Consider the following 23,755-nt stretch of genomic DNA (forward strand, 5'->3'; position numbering starts at 1 on the left):
CAATTTATATTTTCTAATTCACCTGTTCTCAACACTTTCCTAATATTTCTAGTCCATATTCTGCAAGGGTTTATTTTTTAAGTTAGGTCTGTTTGATCATTGAAAAAAGTATATTCATTAGAATTAATTCATTAATTAGAAGTTTTTGTTGGCAATTTAATTTTCCCAAAAACCAACTTCACTTTTCTACATTATCACTGTCAACTTCTGAAAGCAAAACCACCTTGAACAACTCAGAATTAAAATTTGATGCCTGGGAATTGAACCAATTGATTATGGTTGCCTTGAGTTCCCCTTCATCTTCAAACCATTGTCTACCAAACAACCGTTTCAAGAGGATGAAGAGGAAATAACCACTAGATGCCGCAACAGTAACTTTTAACGGAGTCATCCGCTAATATGCATTTCAATGCAACAATTTCAGAGTGTAAAAAGGGCACCTTGATAGCTTAACAGGCAAAAGCACTTGACCAGACATTGAGGGATCCGGGTTTGAATCCCAGTCAAGGCGAATGATTTTTACACGCTGAAATTGTTGCACTAAATGCAAGGTTGGGACTGGGGATAGTGGTCCAAAAATGCAAGTCCATGCAACATTCTCTGTTTTTCTGTTGGCTGTTAATCATTTTCAGTGCCCACCTGGCAAACAGTTTGTGATATCAGAGTTCTTCTTCATCAATGGTGTAAATAGTGGTGAATCAAACAAGAGGAAATTAATCAGCCAGGGCACTAATCATCTATAAAATTGCAGTTCTTAGTCCTCTTGCTGAATGATTCCATCATCCTGGATACTTAGCCTGCCATTGTCCTCACCATGTTTGTTCAGCCATTTCTGAAGTTTCGACGCCATTGTCTAACCTGCCATTCACCAATTACTGTAGATTTATAAAATAGGCACAACGTTGGATGAAATTGGGTATCTGTTGACCCTTTTGCCCACAAAAGTTGAATCACAGCACATACCTAGCAACTAGTAGGAGCAATGATTTTCATGGACATTGTTATCTGCAATAACCGACAGGCAAACTACTACTGTATCAAAACTAACTTCAGGGGCTTCAGAAAAAGTCACTACATGATACTACAGGCATACAACTTTTTCCTGACTCAACAATATTTAAATATAAGAGAAAGGCCCTTACTTTTCAACTATGCCTTTTAACTGAATCGATTTTTTGTGCCTCTTTCTTTGTTGCTGCTGTAAATTTCTCTTTACAGGAATTTCTTGTAGTGAGGACTAAGTACGTCTGCCTCTCCTGCTGCTTGGGATAACACACTTCTCAGTGTATTCACTTCCACTTTTTCTAGGGTTTCAAGTCATGATTCTGTCCATGATTCATTAAAAAATTTATTTGCTAGAACTTAATCACATTAAAACTACTCTATAATCAAATATAATTTTATTTCCACCACAAAACTTTAACAATGTAAAAGTACAAATTCTCCTTTTCCCACAAGGTTACACTTTTTTCCTGGGTCCCCTGGAAAAGTAAATATAAGGTTCCACTGAATAAGGCAAAAATATATTGATTAATTCAGAGGAGATAAGGGAGAGGGAAAGAAGAGATATGGTTAAAAAGATCCAAACCATGAGATTTAGACAAAATATGGTATAAATGAGAGTAAATTAGGGCCTGGCTTACTAAGAGATATAAAGTTTATGAAGATAGATAAAATCTATATGTAGAACTATTTAAGAGTTAAGAAAAATGTGGAAGGAAGAGTTTTTTAAGGACTAATTCATATATGTGCGAAGGGAGAAATTGGCCAGGAGACTAACTAGATTACTCATAATTCCCATTCCAAAAATGGGAATGGCAACCATGGATATAAGGAGTATTAAACAATATGGATAATTCCTCATGCATCTTAGGTAATACTTAGAACAACCAATAAAACAAAGGAGCGGAAAATGATAATTTAGGGGACTATCAGTTTGGAATCAGAAAGTGCTTGGTGATGTGTAATACCATTCAACTAATGACTTTATTGGTAAAAAGGAATATAAGCAGTAGGATGTAATTGTTTCATGCATTTCAAGAATGCATCCAATATTGTAAGAAACTTAGATAGCATTTATGAATTTATTGCATAAGGTTGGAATTGACTGGAGGGATATGTGACTGAAACCACAAATATGTCTCAGACTGCTCATGTACATGTATGTAGCAGATGGAGAGTTGGTATAGGAAAGATTAGACCGCAGGGTAAGACAGGGACTGTCTGCTATCATCATGTTTTTCAATTTTATACTCTGAGAAAATAGTAAAAGAGGCATGGGAAGAGCTGGAAATAGGAATGAAAGTAGATGGGACATTCATTAAATTAGAATGGTGCAATTTTAAAGTGAAAAAAACATTCGCTGTTGTAATACACATTACTGGATGACTCCATTAAAAGTTACTGTTGTGGCTTCTTCCACAGTTTCTTGGAATTTATAAAGTTAGATTTGCAAATGATGAAACTTTAGATATCCAGGTTTCCATTGCTCATCAGAATCACAGTTGGATGGTTATAGGTTGGCAATAAATGCAAACCAAAAGCTTATGTGTTTTTGGATAAAAATGAAGCCCAAGTTAAACATTAAAATTAGAGGACACCGAAGCAGGTGGGCTAGTTTACTTAATAAGGAATTGTTTGGACCCAGGTGGTCAAAGTAGTTGAGACATTAGAAGATTTAACTAAACTAATTAGTGGAACATTATACAAAAAGCCTTTTAGAAGGAGAAGGAAGTTGATAACAGGGATATTAAGTTAGGATGTTAATAAAAGATAATTAAAAATTTTGATATAAAGCAGAGTTAGACATGGCACAGAAACTTAGTCATTGAGGTAAGATGACGGATGAGAATTGGAGACTATTGATACAAGGGTGTAGGAAAGGATGGAAATAATGAAATAAACAAAGGAAAACATACTAAAGGGAGGATGTAAGACATGGGAGAAGTTAATTAATGACAAAATTTCACATTCGAATAATCCATCTTGTGAAAGAAAAAAAAACTATTCATATAAGAAAACAAAATATACTCAAGATGCCTAATTTGACAAAACATAAGTACCAAGCATGGCAGCGGAGGGGAGAGAATCGTTGGGAGAAATCCAAGGAGGGAGAAAAAAGTGGATGTAGGGCATTTTGATGCGTAGTGAAACATTGAAGACCGAGGTAAGAACACAGGTAAGCAGGGCAGGGAGAAGAAAAGAAGAGTTATGATGTATACAATAAAGGGAAATAGAAAGTAAACAGAATTAAATAAAGATATATTGTAGTATAAGGTTTTTCTGCAATACCTTCCTAGGCAAGGCTTAGAAATGTAGCAATGCACACTCAAAACCTACCTCGAACTGTAGAATATAAAATAATGGAAGAAGGGCAATTTTAAATTTCTCCTCAAATATTACAGTACTTGGTCAATAGGCAACATGAGATTGTAAATCCTCACAGAATATAACAAGGATGATTTCACTAAAACAGTCGATATGAATCCTCCAATAAACCAAATAATTGAAAAAAGTTACCAGATGGACTAGTTTAATAATGCAACCATTCAGAACTTCATTCCTATAATCTGAAGGCTAAGGACAGAACTTAAGAGAAACTTAATACATGATCAATTAATTAGAAGGAAAATCCAATATAAAAGACTCAACAGTTCACCAATTTAAACAATCAACTGCCAACCAAGGGACTTCACAGCTACTTTCAGGGATTTTATAAACTGCTAAAAATGCAGCATCTATGTGATATCAAATTAATGACTGAAGAGAGTTGAGGGAGACGAAGACCTTGGGTTTACTTGAAGAAGATAGTCTTAACAGGGTAATGAAAAATTAACTCATTAAAAGCCATTACTACAAAATCAGTACACTAAACAATGCAGATTGGGTGATCTGTCTATTTAGGTTCACCCTTATTTTTAAAATTTATGGTTAAAGCTGCCCCAATGGATGGCATTACTGTTTGTCATAAAAAATCAAGTCACAAATTTATATTTTCTTATCGTATGGTGTGGGTTCTTGGGCATGCTCAGCAACTGACCTTTTGCATACCACCAGCCAGGACCCAACCTTATTTATACACAAAACTAGCGATTGGTTTATCTAGCTGTGGATAAGCATGAGCAATTTAGATCATCAAATATGACTACAGTAACTCTTTTCTTTTTTCATAATTCCACTTACACTCGTACAAAAAATTCATCGCGGATGCCACTGCTAAATCTTTCTAGGAGGATGAAAAATGGCAAAATTTTATGCCAATTTTATTTCTCTCAAGAAAGCAAAAACATTCACAACAGAAGACATGAACCTCTCATTGAATCGTCCATGGACATATCAGCAACCCAAATCGACATCCTTGTACTTGCCCAAGTCCTTAGGCATGAGGTTTCTGTTAAAAGAGGTCTTGATATCACTGAAAAGTACCAGTTGTAATAAAAACCCTCAATAGGCGGAAGCATTACTCGAGTATAGCTAAACCACAGATGGTATTCTGGGAGTGTATTAATCCCTTCCACAATGTAAGAGGGCATCTATATATTTGAATATTGATACAAACCTCATATGGGAAAAAGTATGAAATCTCATTCTCAGATAACATCAGCCAATGAAATGAAAAAAATTTTTTAGTCTAATTTGGTAATAGTCTCTGTATGTACGTACAGGTACACAAACTTGTAGATAACTATTTTCTTAATAGGCACACTCCTTGTTTAAACTTGGCGAACAACTTAGCAGCAGATACATTGACAGAAAACTGAAATTTGTATTTTTCCCACCAGTTTTATAGTAATTTCAGATAATCCGGCACATATTAGTAATTCCTGGTTGATTACAAGAAAGGAATGATTGTTGACATGAAAATTTACAGTAATTACTTTGTGCAAATGTGGTGAAGATAGCCTAAACCAATTCATTTGAATCAAATTAATAATAGCAGAATTTAGGAAATAATATGAAGTGCATAAAAAGAAAACTTCCTAATACATTTAAATAAGTTGATCATGGTCTTCATGAAAGGTCAACTAATTGCTTGATTTTGAGAAAGTTCTTTCCTTCACACAGAAAATTCTACTTGAAGAGGATCGTTATTATTTCATATCTACAAAAAAGATAAAATTTCATAACTACCTTAGCAAAACTATTTCTTCTAATCTTTAAATTTATCTATATAAATTTCCTTTTAAATCCAGGATGCCTAAGAATGAATATCCTAGTCAACCAGGATCCCAAATTTCATCTGGAAAACTTCCAATGGATGAATCCCACCATTGGTTTACTTGGTAAATGTGTAATAACATGAATGAATGAAGAATTACTAATGCCTTTTAACAGTGAGTATGATTTATCATAATGTCTGTTTTCACCGAAGACAATTTTAAAATGCATTGGGAAATTGAGGTCTATGGGATCACAAACAACTCTAGCCTTGAAAATGTGTTTATTATTGGTATTACTGGTTAAGGTCGGTTTTCAATGGACCCAGGCAACGCAATGATATAATGGCAATTCCCTTGCCTCTCCCATAAAAACACAAACTGGCATCCAACATTGCATTAAACTCATATTCAACTCAGCATACTTCCTCTCTCCCTTTATTCCTTTCAACATGCCTGTCTTATTTCTATCCCTTCATTGCTTACCTAATGTTCTCCCCTCTATCACACTCTTTAACATCCCATTGCCAATCAAATTACTCTGCATTCACACTGTTTCCTTTAGATTTCCCCCAACAATCCCCTCTCCTCCTTCACCATACCTAGCACCTCCTCATTTGTTTTCCTTTCTTTCCTTTTAATCTTCTCCATAATTCTTAACACCCACATTTTAAAAGCTTCCAATCTAGACCTATATCATGTTGCTTCAAAGACCATGATTCTGTGCCATCCAAGTACATGCCGCACATCAAAATTTTGATGAGCCTTTCCTTACTCAATGTTCATTACATCAAATCCCTTCTTGCTAAAGCTTCTTAACCTAATGCAATTCTTCTCCTTAATGTTCTTACTACTTTGACCATTTTTGTCTTGAATACTTTTCAGATATGTAAACCATTCTGCCTGATTTAGTTTTTGCCCACCTCTTTCGATCTTTGCGTCTGGCTGAGCGTCTCAGCCAATACAATATTTTCTCTAGGGTGCGAAGGCTCATAGTTTCTTTTAATAACTGTATCTGCATGTTGGCTATACCTTAGGACGCAACAAAATCAATACTGAACCAAAAATAACGCCACTCGTAATTGAAAGTAGCACTTCGGGCGAATAATGACCTACACAGACACATGATAAAGCGAGATACCAAGACATATAACTAGTTACTCACAAATTAATTATTTGTACTAATTACAAAAACTGAAAGAATATGGATATTATGTGTATATATATATATATATATATATATATATATATATATATATATATATATATATATATATTATATATATATATATATATATATATATATATATATATATATATATATATATATATATATATATAAATGCACTAATTGTAAATAAAATACTGTGCGTTATGTTGTGATTATATACTAAGTTCACGATTGATATAGATGCATATTTTACTCGTATTTATATTGGAAAAGAAGGCCTCATATTAATCGGATGATGCTGATTAACGGAATCATTTTCAACTTCTCTGTTCCTTCAGCATCGAAATAAGAACCCGGGCGCATGCATTAGCAGAGGAAAATCCGCCGAAAATTCTCCTCAATAAAACTTCAATTAGTTCCCTAGTTGTATACATGCTTAAAACTAAATTGATTAATTTTGCCGAGCTTATTTTTGCACCAATGACAAACGAAAACCTGAATACATTATTTGCTACGTCCTGCTGCGTAGGAGAGAGGGGATCCTGGAGAAAAGAAAGGGAGGGTGGAGAGAGTTGTGAGGATACGCCACTCGAAAGCTTAGTAGTAAATCTACGGATATGTAATTCATGCTATGTTCCATTCTAATGATATGGCAATCTGCCCTCGTGGCTAGGGCTGTTAGTTATGGAGTATAAGGTCGTAGGTTCAAGTCCGGACGGGTAACCTTTAAATAATCGGTTGAAGTTTCTTTTTGCGTAAGGAGATCGCTCCTACCACGTTCATCGAGAGAAAAGGAGATATAATGTGTCGGACCGCGTAGTTCATAGCGTTCCTTTACGAACTGTTGACAGAAAAGAAAAAAATCACAAAATATGCCTTTCCTCATTTGTTACTTATCGATCAAAGGCCAAATCACTACACGTTGGTGAACGAATAATGAAGAATGTTATAACCAATGATGGATGCGCTATTTGCCATTGTCGAAAATTTTCCGGCTATACGTTTCTCAACAAACAACGTTGCTACGCGTAGAGAAGGATGTCTGTTGAAATCGCATTTGCCATGTGCTGAACACGGTAAAATATTGTCGACATCCTCATCATTGTAGTAAATATTGTAAAGTATTGTCTACATTGTTTTCGTAAGACCTACAGTTTTAAACGAATAAAGAAACGTCATTTTACTTTTCCTGTATAAGGACCTCTCGCGAGAAGAAAGAATATCAATAGTAGGAAGTACGGAACAAATTAAAATTAATGAGTGGCAATACAATGCCATAAATAGTGTAAATAGAAAGCATATATAATTATGCAGGCAGTCAGGATAAGATTAAAAAGTCTACATCAGACGTACCCTAGATACACACGCAAAGTTATTTCACCGTTGAAATCGACTTTGCCACTTATTTAAAAATATTTCAATTGCATTTTGCTCATGAAGATGGATGTGGTATGCACCCACAATGTTAAACCATGGCAAACTTGAAAGAAGCATTCTGATATTAAACAGGGTGGTTTTGTAATATGCAGCGGAAATAATTACATGTATTTTTAGTTCCATTTATTCTCAAGGAAGGCTTAGTAATAAGGATATCTCGTTGTTTATCATTAATTGAGACTGAATGCATGTTAAACCATTGGTATTGGCAATTAATTCGGTTGATGTTAGCCACAGACATGCGAGCGTGTAAGGGAAACTTTCACTTTTCGCCGGCTCGCGGTGGTCCGCTCGAAGTGATGAACGCTCGGAAACAGTGCGCGCATTAATATTATAAGGAAGAAATTATATTGCATGCAAAAACATGAATGGGATCGCAAAGAGTTCAGCGTGACGGATAGTAATTTATTTTTACTCCATGGTGAGACCTTCGTCTTGTCTCTACGATCCATAGTTACTGAGTATTTGTCGATCGAATATCTTTCCTTTCATTTCTATTAATTCACTTGTTTTTCTCCTTCGGGAACTTTAGATTTTAACATGCTCCTTTTGAATCCCGAGTAGTTTCCTTTCCCGACCTTCACGTAACCTTCCGTGACCTTCGGAACCCCGGATTCCCCACTCCATGACCTTGAACAGCCCATTTCCTCGCTTCTGACCACGTTTTTGTGCTAAAAATGGTTCGATGCTCGAACGCTCAGCGACAAAGGGGTGGGGAGGGTTAAAAAGGTGCTAAAGGGTTAACAAAATGATTCCACATTCGGCCGCATCACTTCAGCCATCCAGTGGCGCTATTCTTCCCATTGCGAGACAGGCGGTATCTTTGAATTGCAATGTCGTAGAATCGCCGTTTTTTCTCCTATCGAATCGGCGCAAAAGTCTCTGTCTTACTTTATGTGATTAGCGAGCCAACGTTATATCTGTGACATTTATTATTATTGTTAAAGCTTGTTTTTAAACTATTTACTTAGATATTACTTCTGTTTTCAGAAACTAAATACGGAAATATCTTGAGTAAAAAAATTACTATCGTTCTATCAGTACTATTAGTGGGTATGGTACTAGGTGAATATAATAATATTAAATCCAGCTCTTGTTTCACGATTGTACTTCATAGGCTTTAAGTAAGCTGTAATTGGAAATAACGTTTCGACAGTTTGTTGCACTTAAGACTTCAATTTTCGCGTTTCTCATTGGAATTAATGTATAATATACATCCTTAATAATTTTCCAGGATAACTGCAGTTTTAAACTCTTAACTTTCCAATTGTAGAATTTTATAAATATTTGAAACAGAGTCTCAAATCAATGTCAGCAATTGGTGATTACTTACATGTGGTGAAATCACAAAAGACATGACTTAATATGGAGTACTAGAACATCCTAAATCAACATGGTTATCTGCAAGGTAGCAATCAATACGCTACTCTGAGCTACTAAAGTGGGTGCCAGAGGGTAATTTCAGGCCGCGCAAGCGAAATAGATATTAGCTTTATCTTATATGTTAGTTTCCATGAAAAATGCAAAATATATCAAACAGCTGATGCCAAATACAGCTAGCTATCTGAATGCGAAATACCTCTCGAAGCAGGCAAGATGATCACCACAGCCGTTTATTAAATATTAATATTTCTTTTATATATTGATACGTGATAGAAAATGCACGGTGGGTCTATATAAAGGTCTCCAGTGTTCTCAACTAAATTAATAATTGACATTTGGTAAAAAAGTACTCCTGATAATGCCTCGAGAATCAAAATAATGTTCAATGTGATGTTCCTGTTATCGCTGCAAGTGTCCAAGTTCCATTCGAGTGTTTTTCACATTCTAATAAGCATTTATTAAAATAAAGGTCATTAAGACATTCTACGGAGAAAACTTATGCCATGGATGTACAAAAAGACAAGCCATTTCAAAAGAAAAGAATTTTCCGTGTCATTAAATAAACGTTTCTGTTTTATTGATGGGCACTGGGCGTTTCAAAATCAAAATGCCTTTTATTCACACATTTTTAATTTATTCAATAACTGTCACACAAAAACAACATTTTTGACTAAAACCATTCGACCCGATGATACAAATGCCATTAGTCAGGGACCAACCCTACCACAAGGGTTATGTAGCCGCCTATGGGGGGACAATGTTGAGAGGGGAGGGTAAATGCAATTTACTAGCGTCGTTTGAATTACGTTTTAACTCAGTAATATTAATCTTTTAGTAATTAAACAACAGCCTTCATTCACATGCCACAAATCAGAAGAGGTACAAGACATGGAATGGGGGTAAGGGAGAAGATTATTGGGAGAAATTCAAAGATGAATGAAGAGAATTTTGATTGGCAATGTGGTATTGAAGACTTAGAAAGAGGAGAGGACGTTATAATGGCGAGGAAGGAGTGGGAATAGGATAGGCATGTTGGACGGAATGAAAGGGAGGAAGGAAGCATACGGAATCGAAGAAGAATTTAGCGTCGAATGTCAGGTTGTGTCTTGGTTGAGGCTTAGAAATGAACAGGTGTTTAGTTTTCGCCCTTCTAAAACGGTAGTCTACTAATAATAATATTAATACTAGAAATAACATTAAACGTCACTTAGTTTTAACTACCTAGCTCTAAATTCTTTCGTCAAAAACTTGAAATTTTAAAACTTGCTACAGACTTTTAGTTTTCAGAACATTTGTTCTCATCATGATCATACATCTGACACCATAAAAAATAAAGTGTCGATTATAGTTCAAATTCAACTAATGCTCACTTCTCCTCCGGTTATCACAGTTACATTTTGGTCAATTATTATGATGAGAGAACGGTGGTACATTTTTCTTCGGACTTGTTAGCAAAATACCTTGAGTTGTCCCCACATTAGTTAATGTTTGCCTCTCTGAAGAATTAATATATACGATTACATTGCAATGGAATATTTAAAGATTCTGTAGAAAGTCCTCTTCCACTTGCAAATGTCCTCGGCATTGGTGAGGAGGCCGGCCCTGGGGGGGTAGGTGAGCATTAATTCCTCAGTCATTATCCGCGGAGGGGTGGCTGGAAGCAGGCACGCCCAGACTGCACGGTCGAATCTCCAACGGAATTCGTCCTTGTTGAGAGGAGAGCAGATTGTACATGCCCTTCTCTTGTCCAGAGATTTCTTCCGCAGGTACACCTGCTACCTACCTTTCCCTTTAAATCTTTCGCGGAACTTTATCCGGGCTGCGACGGCCGGAAATTCCGTAACGTTCAAACTGTTAATTCCAACGCACCATATAGCTGGATACCAGCTTTTTTTAAAAAATTAATTGAAAAAACTTCGGACCTTCTTAGGCAAAGGCTTCTAAGGAGGTTCCTTTTGCACACTTCCAAATTTTACATCAATATAAATTGATGAAATCAAAAACACATTTCCTGGAAAACATCAATATACTTACCATTCGAACATCATTACAAGACTCTAAAACAGCCAAAAAAGATTACTGCAGACTTCTGCAGGGTACTGCAGAAAACAATTGAATTCATTGGCACTGAAAAAGAAAAGAGACATGTAATTTTTAATGCTTGAATCAAATATTACTCAAAAGTACTTTAATACAGTCTCAGTGTTACATGAATATAAATTTACATATGCCATATCAAACTTATTCCACCAAAAATGAACGGAACATTGCGAAATACATAATGAGAAAATTTCACTGCAATGGACCCCTCCACAATACAAAATGTTCGATCATAAATATTTTTTTTATTCTGATTAAAATATACAAAGAATTTTCTAATCTTTCAATGAGTTGATAACATTTTTTGCACATTTTTATCTCCTTTTGCCATTAATAAACACTGTAAAAATTAGGTATTTTAATTCTAAAAATTTGATAAAATTCAGTGAAATATATCCTCACGTAATGTAACTGCTGTACAAATTTGTTTTTAATAACATTCTTTAGGGCATTCAATTTTCCGCATAATACGCTTGTACAGGTATGATTATATATATATATATATATATATATATATATATATATATATATATATATATATATAAAGTACATATTTAACAGCCAATGATCTTATCCCTGAATTGGAATTGTGCTTTGCGCCGAGTGCCCTGTTATTAATTGGAGGGATAATTGAAAAGACCTGGATAGTGCGCTGCATCTCATGAAAACTAATGCGTTTTTTGCTTAACATAAAATCTGTTGAAAAAGTGGGGTGCCGACCCAATGTATTTAAGTGTGGATGACTTCACACCACTTTAGCAAATAGAGGTTATTAGAGCATCTATTTATCTGCCATCTTAAATAAAAAATACCATTAATTCACTTATGCGGTTCCATGAAGATAACACCCTTGGCACTACATGATAATGTTATGTTCTATGATGAGAGTTTCACAATTTGTATTATCAAAAAATGTATTAATCTCGCGTAGAGGTTGAAAAAACAATTAAAATACATTTGTGCGTATGAATATGATTTGAATTACATTAAAACTTACTGAAATAGAACGACAGGAGATTGATGTACGCTCTACATAGAGAAGAGGTGGCAGTAATTAGATGTGGTGAAAGCTTGGCAGAAGTTATAATAAAGAAAGAAGTAAGTCAGACTTGCGCAGCCCTATTGCTATTTAATGTGTAAACTGAGAAGCAATTTAATGAGATCAAGAAAAATACATGGAGAAAGGATATGTAAACCACAGTCTGCGGAAGACATACCTGTAGCTCTAGTTGCAGAGGAGAAAGAAGATCTAGCGAGGATAAGAACTAATACGAGGGTCATCCGGAAAGTAGTACCCGTTCGTGCCGCATGAAGTGCTGACGACGCGAGTAGCCGCTGGACGAGGTCAGATAGCTTCAGTGGCTTGTCTGCCTTCTCTGAGCCAAGTTGCGTGACGCTAGCATTGCCTGTGTTGTTTCTGTGATTGTTTACAATGTTTAAAAAAATTGAGAACGCCGCCAGTTGTGAAGTGAGGGCAGTGATTAAATTCCTCAATGCAAGAAACGTTCGCCCATGTGATATTCATCGCCAATTAAAGGAGGTGTATGGAGACAATGTAATGGACGAGTCGTCTGTTCGGCGGTGGTGTCGCAACTTCAACATGGGGAGGGGGAACACACACGACGATGAGCGTTCGGAGAGACCGTCTGTCATTACAGACCAACTGGTGAGCTCAGTTGACGAATTCGTGAGGAACGATCGGCGCGTCACAATTGATGACATCTGTGAGCATTTTCCCAATGTTTCTCGAACAATTGTTCATGAAATTGTTAAACACCATCTGCATTATGCAAAAATTTGTGCAAGATGGGTCCCTCGCGTATCTCAATGAGCTGGCGGCGAAGGACTATGCAGCAGGAATACAGAAACTTGTCACACGTTATGACAAATGCCTTAATTTGCTTGGAGATTATGTTGAGAAGTAGTTTAAAGTATCCTCTTTCAAATAAAATTTTTTATGTTTGTTAATATTTACTTTCGTGTCTTTATTTCACGAACGGGTACTACTTTCCGGATGACCCTCGTACATTAAAGATAAAGAAAAAATACAACTTCAAGATGAATAATATTTAAAATGAAATAATGATCCGCATTCAGAGTAGGGAAGATACACTCCAAATAAGGCTAGGGTTAGATCCCCTTGAACAAGGGAAATTCAATTAACTACGGGAGATGCCACGACGGAAACTTTAACGTAGTAATCCGCTAACACGATGGAAGGGGCAAGAGGAATAGGTAAGAGAAATTACGATGGCAGCGAAGGCTTTTTATTAGAAGCAGGAAGCACTTAACGCTAATAGCACTAGCATAGACATAAGGAAACGATTCATTAAAACTTATATATAGCGTCCTTGGCTTGGACGATGGGGGCGGCAGGGAAAAGACGATTGGGAGTGATGTAAATCTGGTGCTACAGATCTATTACTAAGAAAGGCTATAAAGTGGAAAGCAAGAGAAGAAGTATCTAGAAGAGTGGGTGAAGAGAGAAACGTATGGAGGTAAATTAACAAGAAGAAGAGATAAACTACTTTGACACATCTTGAGGCACAGACACTTGTTAAAGGCAATAATTAAAGGAAACCACGAGGCAATAATAATATAGGAAGGTTATGGAAGAACAATCTGAAGAAAGCAATCGAAAAAGGCCAGTGCGAAGAACTACGACAGAATGAAGAGATTGACCGGGAATGAGATGATAGATTGGACAGCTGATACAAGCCAATTATTCAATTATTGAAGTGAAAACCCCTTACGACGACAAAAACTTCTGCAGTAAGATATTGATGATGGTAATGCATTGTTAAATCATAGTGAACTAAGCATTTATGATAAGCAACCAAAGGTAATATATATATATATATATATATATATATATATATATATATATATATATATATATATATCGAGTAGGATTTATAGGGACGGAATGTTATACCCAATTGAATCTTCACTGTCATAAATGGTCATATGAAGAGTTGACGCCAGCTTCAGAAGATATAATCATCTATTGCGTTTGCAAATATGATGGCGCAATATCTATTTACACACTTAATTTAGCTTGATTTTTGAGGAAAATTTTAAATAAAAATTCCATATTAACCGACGTGATTTGATATTCACATAATTATTAAATTAGTTTTATATATTAATAAATATCTTGCCGATAAATGTAAAGCAGATGATTTATTATGCCTTAGTGTAGAGTATAATCATATATGGTATGTAAATATGGGTACATTTAAATATAAATAATATCCTAAAAGCCACTGCAAAGGTGTGTGGCAGGTGTTTGAACCTACTTTATCACTTATACGTATACTATAATATGCACCTATATTTTACTGCAAGGACATACACACTTACCATTATTGAAACATAAAAGAGTATGTTAAAATTGAATGGCATAAGCAAAAGTAATATTAATCAAAACAATTAAAAAATTCTGTGTTTGGTTGAAGAGGCATATTTACTGGAAAAATTACAATTTTTTTAAAATCATTGGTAGATTTAAATTATTTTTAAAAGTTTGGATCTTGGTGAATAGGGCGAGAATATTGCAAACCTTTCCGTGCCTAGGATGTTTTCACAAAAAAATATGGAATCCTTAACTGTAGTTAGAACATAAGTTAAGTTAGGTGGCTTCATAAATATCTAGGATGGCATATGATATACTTATATATTAACAAGGTATGTTCGAGTTATCATTTTGACCTATAGTAAAAATATGTGGGTACAAGGATTAATTTTTCAAATTGCATTTGATAATGGCAAGATATAAAGGTATCGTAAAATTGTTATTCATTTGGCACTTCCAGATAAGCTTTGGGTTTTTTCTATTTTGAAAAATTAGGGAAATGCTTATGTGAGGAAATAAAAAGCTGATAATATGAAAACATGTAATTGAGTTAATTTCACCTTTCGTTAAACACCAGATCGCTTTAACCGCTAAAGGCGAGCTATATACCCAATTCTTATCCCTTTCACTGGCGAATAAAGCGTTTGGGCCTTGTGGTACACGATTTTAATCACTTTTAAGTGAAAGATTAGTCCTTGGAAATGCGTACTTTGACGAAAAATAAAGAAATATAATATAATAAGTCCTCATCAAGGTCATGTTCTTTGACGATAAATATTTGTTAAAATATTTACTCCAGTAAATATTCATCCAGCCAAACAGAGCGGTAGGAATGGGAAAAAGGAAGAGACGGACGAAGACAACGTGCTGGAAAAGTCAACGCTTGTCATTACTTATTGAGCATTGAAATAAATACGCAAATCTCATTTGTTCCTTACGCCATATTTTAACATCTTCTATTGAGAAGAATATTAAATATCTACAAATTTTGCTCAGGGATTCTATTCGCTTTTGTTGGCAAGGAGGGCCATTTTTTTACATTTATTTTTTTTGGTATGCCACACACAGGTTTTTCTTGCAAAAAAAGATGTCATAGAGAACAAATATCATTTTACAAATTCCAAGAAAATGCCGGAGATGCCGCAACAGTAACTTTTAACGGAGTCATCCGCTAATATGCATTTCGATGCAACAATTTCAGAGTGTACAAATCATTCGCCTTGACCGGTCAAGGCGAATGATTTTTACACTCTTAAATTGTTCCATCATTTACAACTTGATCATTTTGTTTAAAAGAGCGAATATCACTTTCGTGAAAAAACTAAGCGAAATTAAATGAACTGAATGTGAAAATTTCTTCTTGCAAAATAAGAAGCCAAGAGAGGCCGTAAATCTGCAAAAGCCGAAGGCGACACGCGGTAGACCTGGGAAATCACGGAACCACTGCACTTTTCGCAGAGTTTTACGACGCTGGATGAAAAACAGAATACCCTAATATTTCTATCCTTGATGAAACGCTGGAATATCACTCTGTGTTGGTTTGGTCAAAAAATGTAAGCTACATTTCAAAACGGCAGCAACGGGGTAATTTCAAAAATCGTTCACTTACGCATCATATGCACGGTTCAACCACATTCCAGGGTTCACAGCTCAGTTGTGACTAAGGAATCAGGCCGCGTGAGCCTCACCGTTGTGAGTACTCCTCCTGCCCATTCTCACTATCATCAACTGGAACGCTGCCATAAGGAAGACAGCCGAGTAATCTAGCCCGCGACTGAAACAGCGATTGCGTGGGGCCGGAGTGAAGGGGGAAGAGGAAAATGATGCATACTTAAGTTATGCCGCGAGCGCAGATGACCCGTGGTCTTCAATAAGAGCTGTCCAGAAGAAATTTCAGGGCATTTAAGGCGCCATAGTGGTCCTGGAAGGGTGTTTGCCTAAGGTTATATCTTCAAGTGCAAAGTTTTCGTGTAACTTTTTTGTTTGAGAGAATGTCCCATCCAACCTGTATTTTAAGTTAATTTGCGACGTCCTTTCACGTGACAAGGCTTTTAAAAAATCACATACAACAATATGGAAAGGTTTACTTATGCAGCTCTCATAATACCCCTTGCAAAGGCATGGACATTCCTCCTCTTTGGGGATTAATATTTATGTATTAACTATATTCATCAGTCCAACGAGCTACTCTGAAAAAAGTTAGTCAAAATTGTGGTCACTTCTCTACTGTTATGAGTTAGCGGATATTTCTGAACCGTCTGTGATTATTATACGTTATGTAGTATGTAAGCATATGTATAAATATACATATATATATATATATATTTATATATAGACATATACATTATATATATATATATATACATATACATTATATATATATATATATACCTGTATATATAGACATATATATATAAATTATTTTTAACTCTTTTGAGGAGGGAACTCATTTAGACACCACATTATATATATTATATATATATATATATATATATATATATATATATATATATATATATATATATATACATATACATATATAACACAAGTGTATATACAGTACACCCCTTACCCTGATGTGTGAATTTCACACGTCTTCGGGCTTAGTGCTTGGTGAACTCTATCATCACCTACCAAACCAACCTTAGGGCTGTTTACTGTGTTTATGGTTAAAATAAAGTTAATTTCTCGCAGAAAAACTGCCTATGAAATTGGCATGTAACAAAGTAAAAAGCATAATAAGGTCGCGGTAACAAAAGATTATTTTATATTCAACGTTAAAGGACTGGTAAGTATAGAGCACCTTTCATAATGGAATTAATGTCGGGCTTCCACCAACCGGTCCCTTTCACGTGATTTTACAACCAATACAACAGCCTGTTGGAAAGCACCTTGAAAACACACACGCACCTAGACGCTAACCCACGGATGGTAAAAAATGACAGAAATCAATGCGGAAACGCTCGCGGGAAAATTGGGGGTTGGGAGGCGAAATAGGGAGAGGAAACGGTATTCTAGACGGCGAGGCGTTAAATGTGGGAATGACGCTACCGGAATGTGCTCGAGAATGAAAGTGATGACAATCGATAGGTTTTGAGGTATTTGGAGGTCACCCCTTGCCCACACTCCTGCTCGTTGTCCCTCCCTGTGTGTGCTCCGTAGGGACCAATGGCCAAAGGACTCGTTGGTGATCGATGGAAAGGTAACTTCGCGGGAGGGCGTGGCGTGCAGGCCGATCTGGTATAAAACACTGCGCCTCCGACACTGCATCAGTCACAGGCACAGCGTTGTCTCAGAGCCAGCTCACTGATACGAAGCAGACGCCATGGTCTACCAATTGGTAAGAATGTGTGCTGATCACCAATTATAACGGTCCTTTGCCAATATTATTCTTTCGTCAATGGGAAAAATATGGTCTCATAGAGGGTGAAAATATACTTATACTTAAAAAGTAGAAGTCAATTGTTTTGTCCAACTAGATATACTATCTATGCATGCGTAATTAATATAAAATAATAATGTTAGGCGATAAAATTTCTCACCAACGAAGGGGGGGGGGAAGATTGATTTTAAGAGAGTCATGTTTTATTCAAGCATACAGTAAATTTTACAAAATGGTCTAGAAAATTTCAGTCCAAATCGTATTAAAATGTTTTACCGAAGCATTACTCTAACGTGAGGACGCGGCGATGAATCAGGGTAAAAGTCATGGCAGAATTTGCACAAATACAATATCAAGTGGCTTGTGCCCCATTGAAAAGGAATGCTTTTAAATTTCCTAGATAACCTCAAAAGCCTAGAAATACTTCGCTCTAAATTAGATTAAAATATTCGCGAACGGACGACAATTCGTCAGTTCACGGAGCTGGAGTATGTAACACATTACATCTGTTGATCACGAAGTATAGGTTCGTCATGAAACCCAAATTTCCTCCTCCCAAAGGTACGAGTAAATTTTCAAACCGGATAAACAATTATGGAGTTATTATTCAGTCTCTAAAGGAGAGAAAAACGACTGATATAAATTATATCTAAAAACCGCAAATGCACGCAAAGAGCAAGTTATATGCCATTTAAATTACTGAAAAAGAATGGCTAACGCATCGAGATGAAAATCGCCATTTTGCCTTCTTTCCCGCAGATCGTCCTCGCCTTGTGCGTGGCCTCCGCCCTGGGCGGTGCCATTCCCGCCGCCAAGTACCCTGCCGGCGTCAACCCCCACGCCTGCCCCAACTACCCCTACTGCGATAACGTGGCCCTCGCCGCTCACTCCGCCGGACACCACCACGTCGCACCCTACGCCGCACCCGCCTACGCCGCCTACGGACACCACGGCGCCACTGTTGGTGCCCACGGAGTCGCCGCCGCAGCCGCCAAGTACCCCGCCGGAGTGAACCCCCACGCCTGCCCCAACTACCCCTTCTGTGGACCTACCCCCGCCCACGTCACCGGGCACCACGCTGGCGCCTGGGCCGGCGCCCACCACGGAGCTGGCGCCTGGGCCGGCGCCCACCATGGAGCCGGCGCCTGGGCCGGAGCAAATAACCACTGGGACGATGGCTCGTACCACGGAGATGACGGGTCCTACCACGGTGGAGAGGACGACGGATCCTACCACCACTGGGACGATGGCTCCCATGACGGACACTGGGATGATGGCTCCTACAACCACTGGGACGATGGCTCCTACCACCACGGAGGACACCACTGGTGAACGCGGTGAAACCAACCGGCGACACCCTGCACCCGGGTTCTTCCCCCTCTCTCCACATTGGGGCCCCGCCTGGAGGCCCCTTGGAGGCAGATTCGACCCATTTGTTGACGCTTTGAATGTTCCTGTTCGTCCATCAGGATTACGCTTATCCTCGAAAGGTTCCCTTCGTCTCATGTAATCATTTCAATGCTGAAGTTATCCGTGGTATTTGCCCCGTGATTGGCTGACTTCGGCACCTTCTCCATCCTGCCAGAAGTATTAGAGAGCAAACGAGTACCTAACCATTGTACATATACCGTATTGATGTTATTTGTAATATTGTAATGGTACGTCGTTGCCAAAGCAACGCTGTGTCTGTTTTATGTTCTTCGAAACTTTTTACAAAATATGGAAGAAGTTATGTTTTAAAATAAAAAAAGACCAACTTTATTGATAAAACCGTTTTGTTTATTTTTGAACCTGAAATATTGAAAAACTTCAAAATCCACTATTGCCCATGATTTTAAAAATTGAGGAAGAAAGATATGTGTATTAAGATGAATAATATTATTCACGAATTAATGAAAAGGAATATCATCATAAATTAATAGTAACTAAATATTTATCAATGTTTTGTTGTTTTTACTCCTGATGTTACATACTCTTTTCAGAAAATTGTAATTTTCATTTATATTTCATCTCTGAATTTAACACTGGTATTCACTGTTTCACGCACTGATGAATGAAATCCAATTAATTCAGGGGATACGACTCAAGAAGACCTAAACAACTTTCCTTAATATACCAATACGACATTAAAAACATTTAAAAAGAATAAATAATGGATAACTTGTGGTCTGAACCCTCGTTTCCTAAATAGAGAACCAGGGTCTATTGCTGAAATTATACAGAAACTCTTAAGTATGACGAATGATGCTCACGTAGTAGTTTTCAACGTGGAGGCCGAAAAAAAAATATTATCCATTCTGAAATGAGTGCAAGCAAGCGTGTGATGGCTTCGTGTTCGTCCGCAAATGTGCACGACTCAGCTGTGCATATCTGATCGTTATACATCAAGCGTTTTCCGATAGTTTTGGTGGCGCAAAATACGACTGATGAAACAGCCTGGAAGATACAGGTAACTGTACACGCCTTATTTACATAGCAACGCAATAGGTAAATTCACACTTTATTCGTATGTAAATTTATTTTAATTGCTTTCCAATTCTGTGCACATTTCTAACTTAAAAACAGTGCAGCCAATAAAGAATTTGAAAACCAATTAGAACCACGAAGTGCATCCTGGTTGAATCCTTTTAGCTCTTAGAATTTACGATAAATATTTGAATGACATTTTTAAGAAAGATTTTCGTAATTTGTTTACATTTAAAACACACACTGTGTAATTGTTGAGCTTCTGTTACTATTCATGTTCAGTTTTTTTACGATCATGATCTTTCCTCAAATACTATTTTAGTAAATACAAATTAAAGAAACATTTGGTTGCCTAAATAGTTTTATTCATTGCTTTTTGAATGCACTTGAAGCTCTAAGAAGTATGAGGATGAACTAAGAGCGTGTCTTATAAAAAAGAGCGCGCTTAAATAAAGCGCACATCAGTCGAAGGATTGAAAAAAAGTGACAAACTATTTAATCCAGGGTTTGAAGTCAATTTATTTGAGACCTCAATATTAACGCTTTCCCTATTAGTGCTAGATGGAAGTTGTTTCGAGATGTCATCTACATGGCATAATGATAAAACATTCTCCATATGTATTCATAAGTATTCTTTAGCAAATGACGTTGGTAAAATAGGGTCTTGGCGTGCTAGTTTTCTTGGGTATTGACGTCGAATAATAATATTTTATTCTACATGCTCTACCATGAGGCAGAGGAAGAATAACCCCAGAAGAATTACGGATGAATGGTTCAAAAATATATGTACTTCTCAAGAAAAACTAAAATAAATTTTGCAGTCATATAATAGTTGCAATAGCGTTTACATAAAAGTACCTGCCACCCTATGCTCATGTGATATTAATTGAAGGGTGGTAAATATGGTTGTTTTATGGTTTTTTTGCATAACAAAGAACTATTTAGCTGAGTGAATTTAACACTTGTTTTGAATTTAGTCTTCCTACAGCATGTACATTCATTTGCACTTTATTTACGGTTTTTAGAGAATAATTTTTGCCTTTTCCCTTCCTCTCCCATTTCACCTAGTGCTTGTATCCCCTGCCACACACCTTTCTGGTGGATCGCGGGTTATTTATGCAGATGTAAAAACAGCCGAATTCTTATAGGTTCATAATGTAGCGCCTCAAAACTAGCACTAGAACTTTTTTGAGCACGTTTCAAAAGTCAATAAGAACCTCTTAAAATTTTTGAATATTCTTTTCCTCTCTCTATTCTTATCATATCTGTTCAGAAAATACCCATGAAAGGGTGTTGCATTAATTATCTCACTCTTTTATTAGTGCATGAACCAAAGGGGCTAACTGATTTGTGCAGTTACAATAGAACCTCTAGGGTCACCTAACGCACCATCTAAACGGTTGGAGCGGAAAGTGCTGAGGGGAGCCTCCATGAATTGAGCCTCAAGCCACTTTGAATCTAGACAGGAGAGTTGGAGGAGGTGGGGTCAAGGACACTCATCGCGTGGCACTTTCTCTTCTGTTTGGACCAACAGCGACCGCGCGAAATTGCGATGACCTCCTGGCTCAAATTGTGCCGGATACACTTCCTGTCCTGCCTGATTTCCTGTCGACTTCTCTCAAACCTCTGTTCACGAGTGAAAGAAATGGCTATGACTCTTAGCGTGGTAAAATACGTATTAATAAGCAATGCCCATTAAAATGGACATCCACGCTTAAATAACTCTAGTATTCAATGAGCCACATTAGCAAAGTGAGTGCTGAACATGTTTCAGTCAATTATGTGTATTTACATTCTCAAAGACAATATTCATCAGCATTAGAACTTAAAGAAAATGCTCTAAACAAAACATATTATGTCGCCCAGAGAATCACGTGGGGAGTTCAACATTTTTCTCAAGTATCTAATCCGCACAAGACTTAGCAAGCCGACACTAGGGTGTGTGACTGGGGTGTTAGGGCACCAGCCATGTATGTGGAGTTATTACTTCATGTATATGCTTGCCTATATGTTAGATCATATACGAATCCCGTGTACATAAATGCCTGTTTACAACATGAAATAATGGTTTCACTTGACCAATTATGATATTATTATATTCAAGTTGATCAATTGTTTCGATCTCTTGGGTTCAAATATGGTATGTTTGCTTATCGAGCGAGGGAAGAACGAGTACCATACTCTATGCCTTTAAAAGCCTATCCCTATTATTCTATCCGAGTGGTCGAATACACAAATCTATAATTTGGTGCCTTGATATTCCTCTCAGTGCCGTAAGTAAATCAGATATTTTCTGCCTTTCTAAAAGCCCGTCTTGCCTTTCCCCTTTGAGAATGATGGGGCTCCCACCCCAATTCCTATAATATACCCGTCACGCTTACTGGTTTCTCGTTGTAATTTTTAACAAGCCTTTGCCGGTTTTCTCTGAACCATATCTAAATTTTATATTCACGTTTTCTCCCATGGATTCCAGATACTTGCCGTGTAAATAAGGCCTCACTGAAGCAAAGGAACACCTCTCTCATTAAATGAAGAACACAATGTATTTTCCCACTGTTATTTATTTTCATACTACTAGTTTCAACGCTTAGGCGTCATCATCAGGTACTAATTAAAGTTGCGGTCCAATTACCTCTCTCGTATTTTTACTTACTTTACTTACTTTCTTGCTGAACACCTCTCTCTTACTTTTTTATCACATTTTACTACAATTCGTATGATTTAAACTGTTATCTTCATGGCTAACCCGCATATTCTTCTATTATGTTTAACCGTTGAGTATTACGCCAAGATCCCCAATTATCGCGCAAATAATGGAAGCGATCCAAGTAAATGAATTGCCTAAGGCATCTGTGGTTATATGCCCATCAAACATGCACCTTTCTTTGGTTTTCGCCAACTGCTATGAATTATCAATAGATAACATCACGGGGTCTTATCTCCTTAATCCACAATCCATGCAATTAAAACCACCATAATTTCATATATAGTCAATTATATGCTTAAATATTTCTCTTATCACTAGCCCCTGTGGCCTAATGGATAAGGCATCGGTCTCCTAAACCGGGGATTGGGGGTTCGAGTCCCCCCAGGGGTAATATTTTTTTCACAACACGATAGAGCCAATTTTGAACGACCAACTTGACGCGAAGCCTAAGTCTTGACGCCACTTCCGATTTTTTTAAAACACAAATCTCCCCCATCTCACTTCACAGTTCGCAAGTTGGTGTGAAGACGCTCATTTCGTACCCTTTTCGCATCAGACGCGTTGGAAGACCGAGTTTTCCCAAATAGCAGAAGGGTGA

The 23,755-nt window shown here is 36.9% G+C and overlaps 1 protein-coding gene and 1 non-coding gene across 2 annotated transcripts; both read left to right on the plus strand.

The window, feature by feature from the left end:
- The first annotated feature begins 18,710 nt into the window (after positions 1-18,710).
- LOC139696910 (histidine-rich protein PFHRP-III-like) lies at positions 18,711-19,316 on the plus strand. Its single transcript, XM_071595795.1, has one exon. It carries the CDS (start codon positions 18,711-18,713, stop codon positions 19,314-19,316), a length of 606 nt encoding a protein of 201 aa, XP_071451896.1.
- A 4,158-nt stretch (positions 19,317-23,474) lies between these two features.
- Positions 23,475-23,547, plus strand: TRNAR-CCU (transfer RNA arginine (anticodon CCU)). Its single transcript has one exon. It is a non-coding gene; the product is annotated as a tRNA-Arg (tRNA).
- Positions 23,548-23,755: the final 208 nt, after the last annotated feature.

The sequence above is a fragment of the Hetaerina americana genome, unplaced genomic scaffold (genome assembly GCF_022747635.1).
Source record: "Hetaerina americana unplaced genomic scaffold, ioHetAmer1.1.p SCAF_1, whole genome shotgun sequence".
In the NCBI taxonomy this organism is placed as follows: domain Eukaryota; kingdom Metazoa; phylum Arthropoda; class Insecta; order Odonata; family Calopterygidae; genus Hetaerina; species Hetaerina americana.

Excerpts from the sequence above, each read along its gene's own strand:
- LOC139696910 (XM_071595795.1), top strand. The coding sequence starts at position 18,711 with ATGAAAATCGCCATTTTGCCTTCTTTCCCGCAGATCGTCCTCGCCTTG.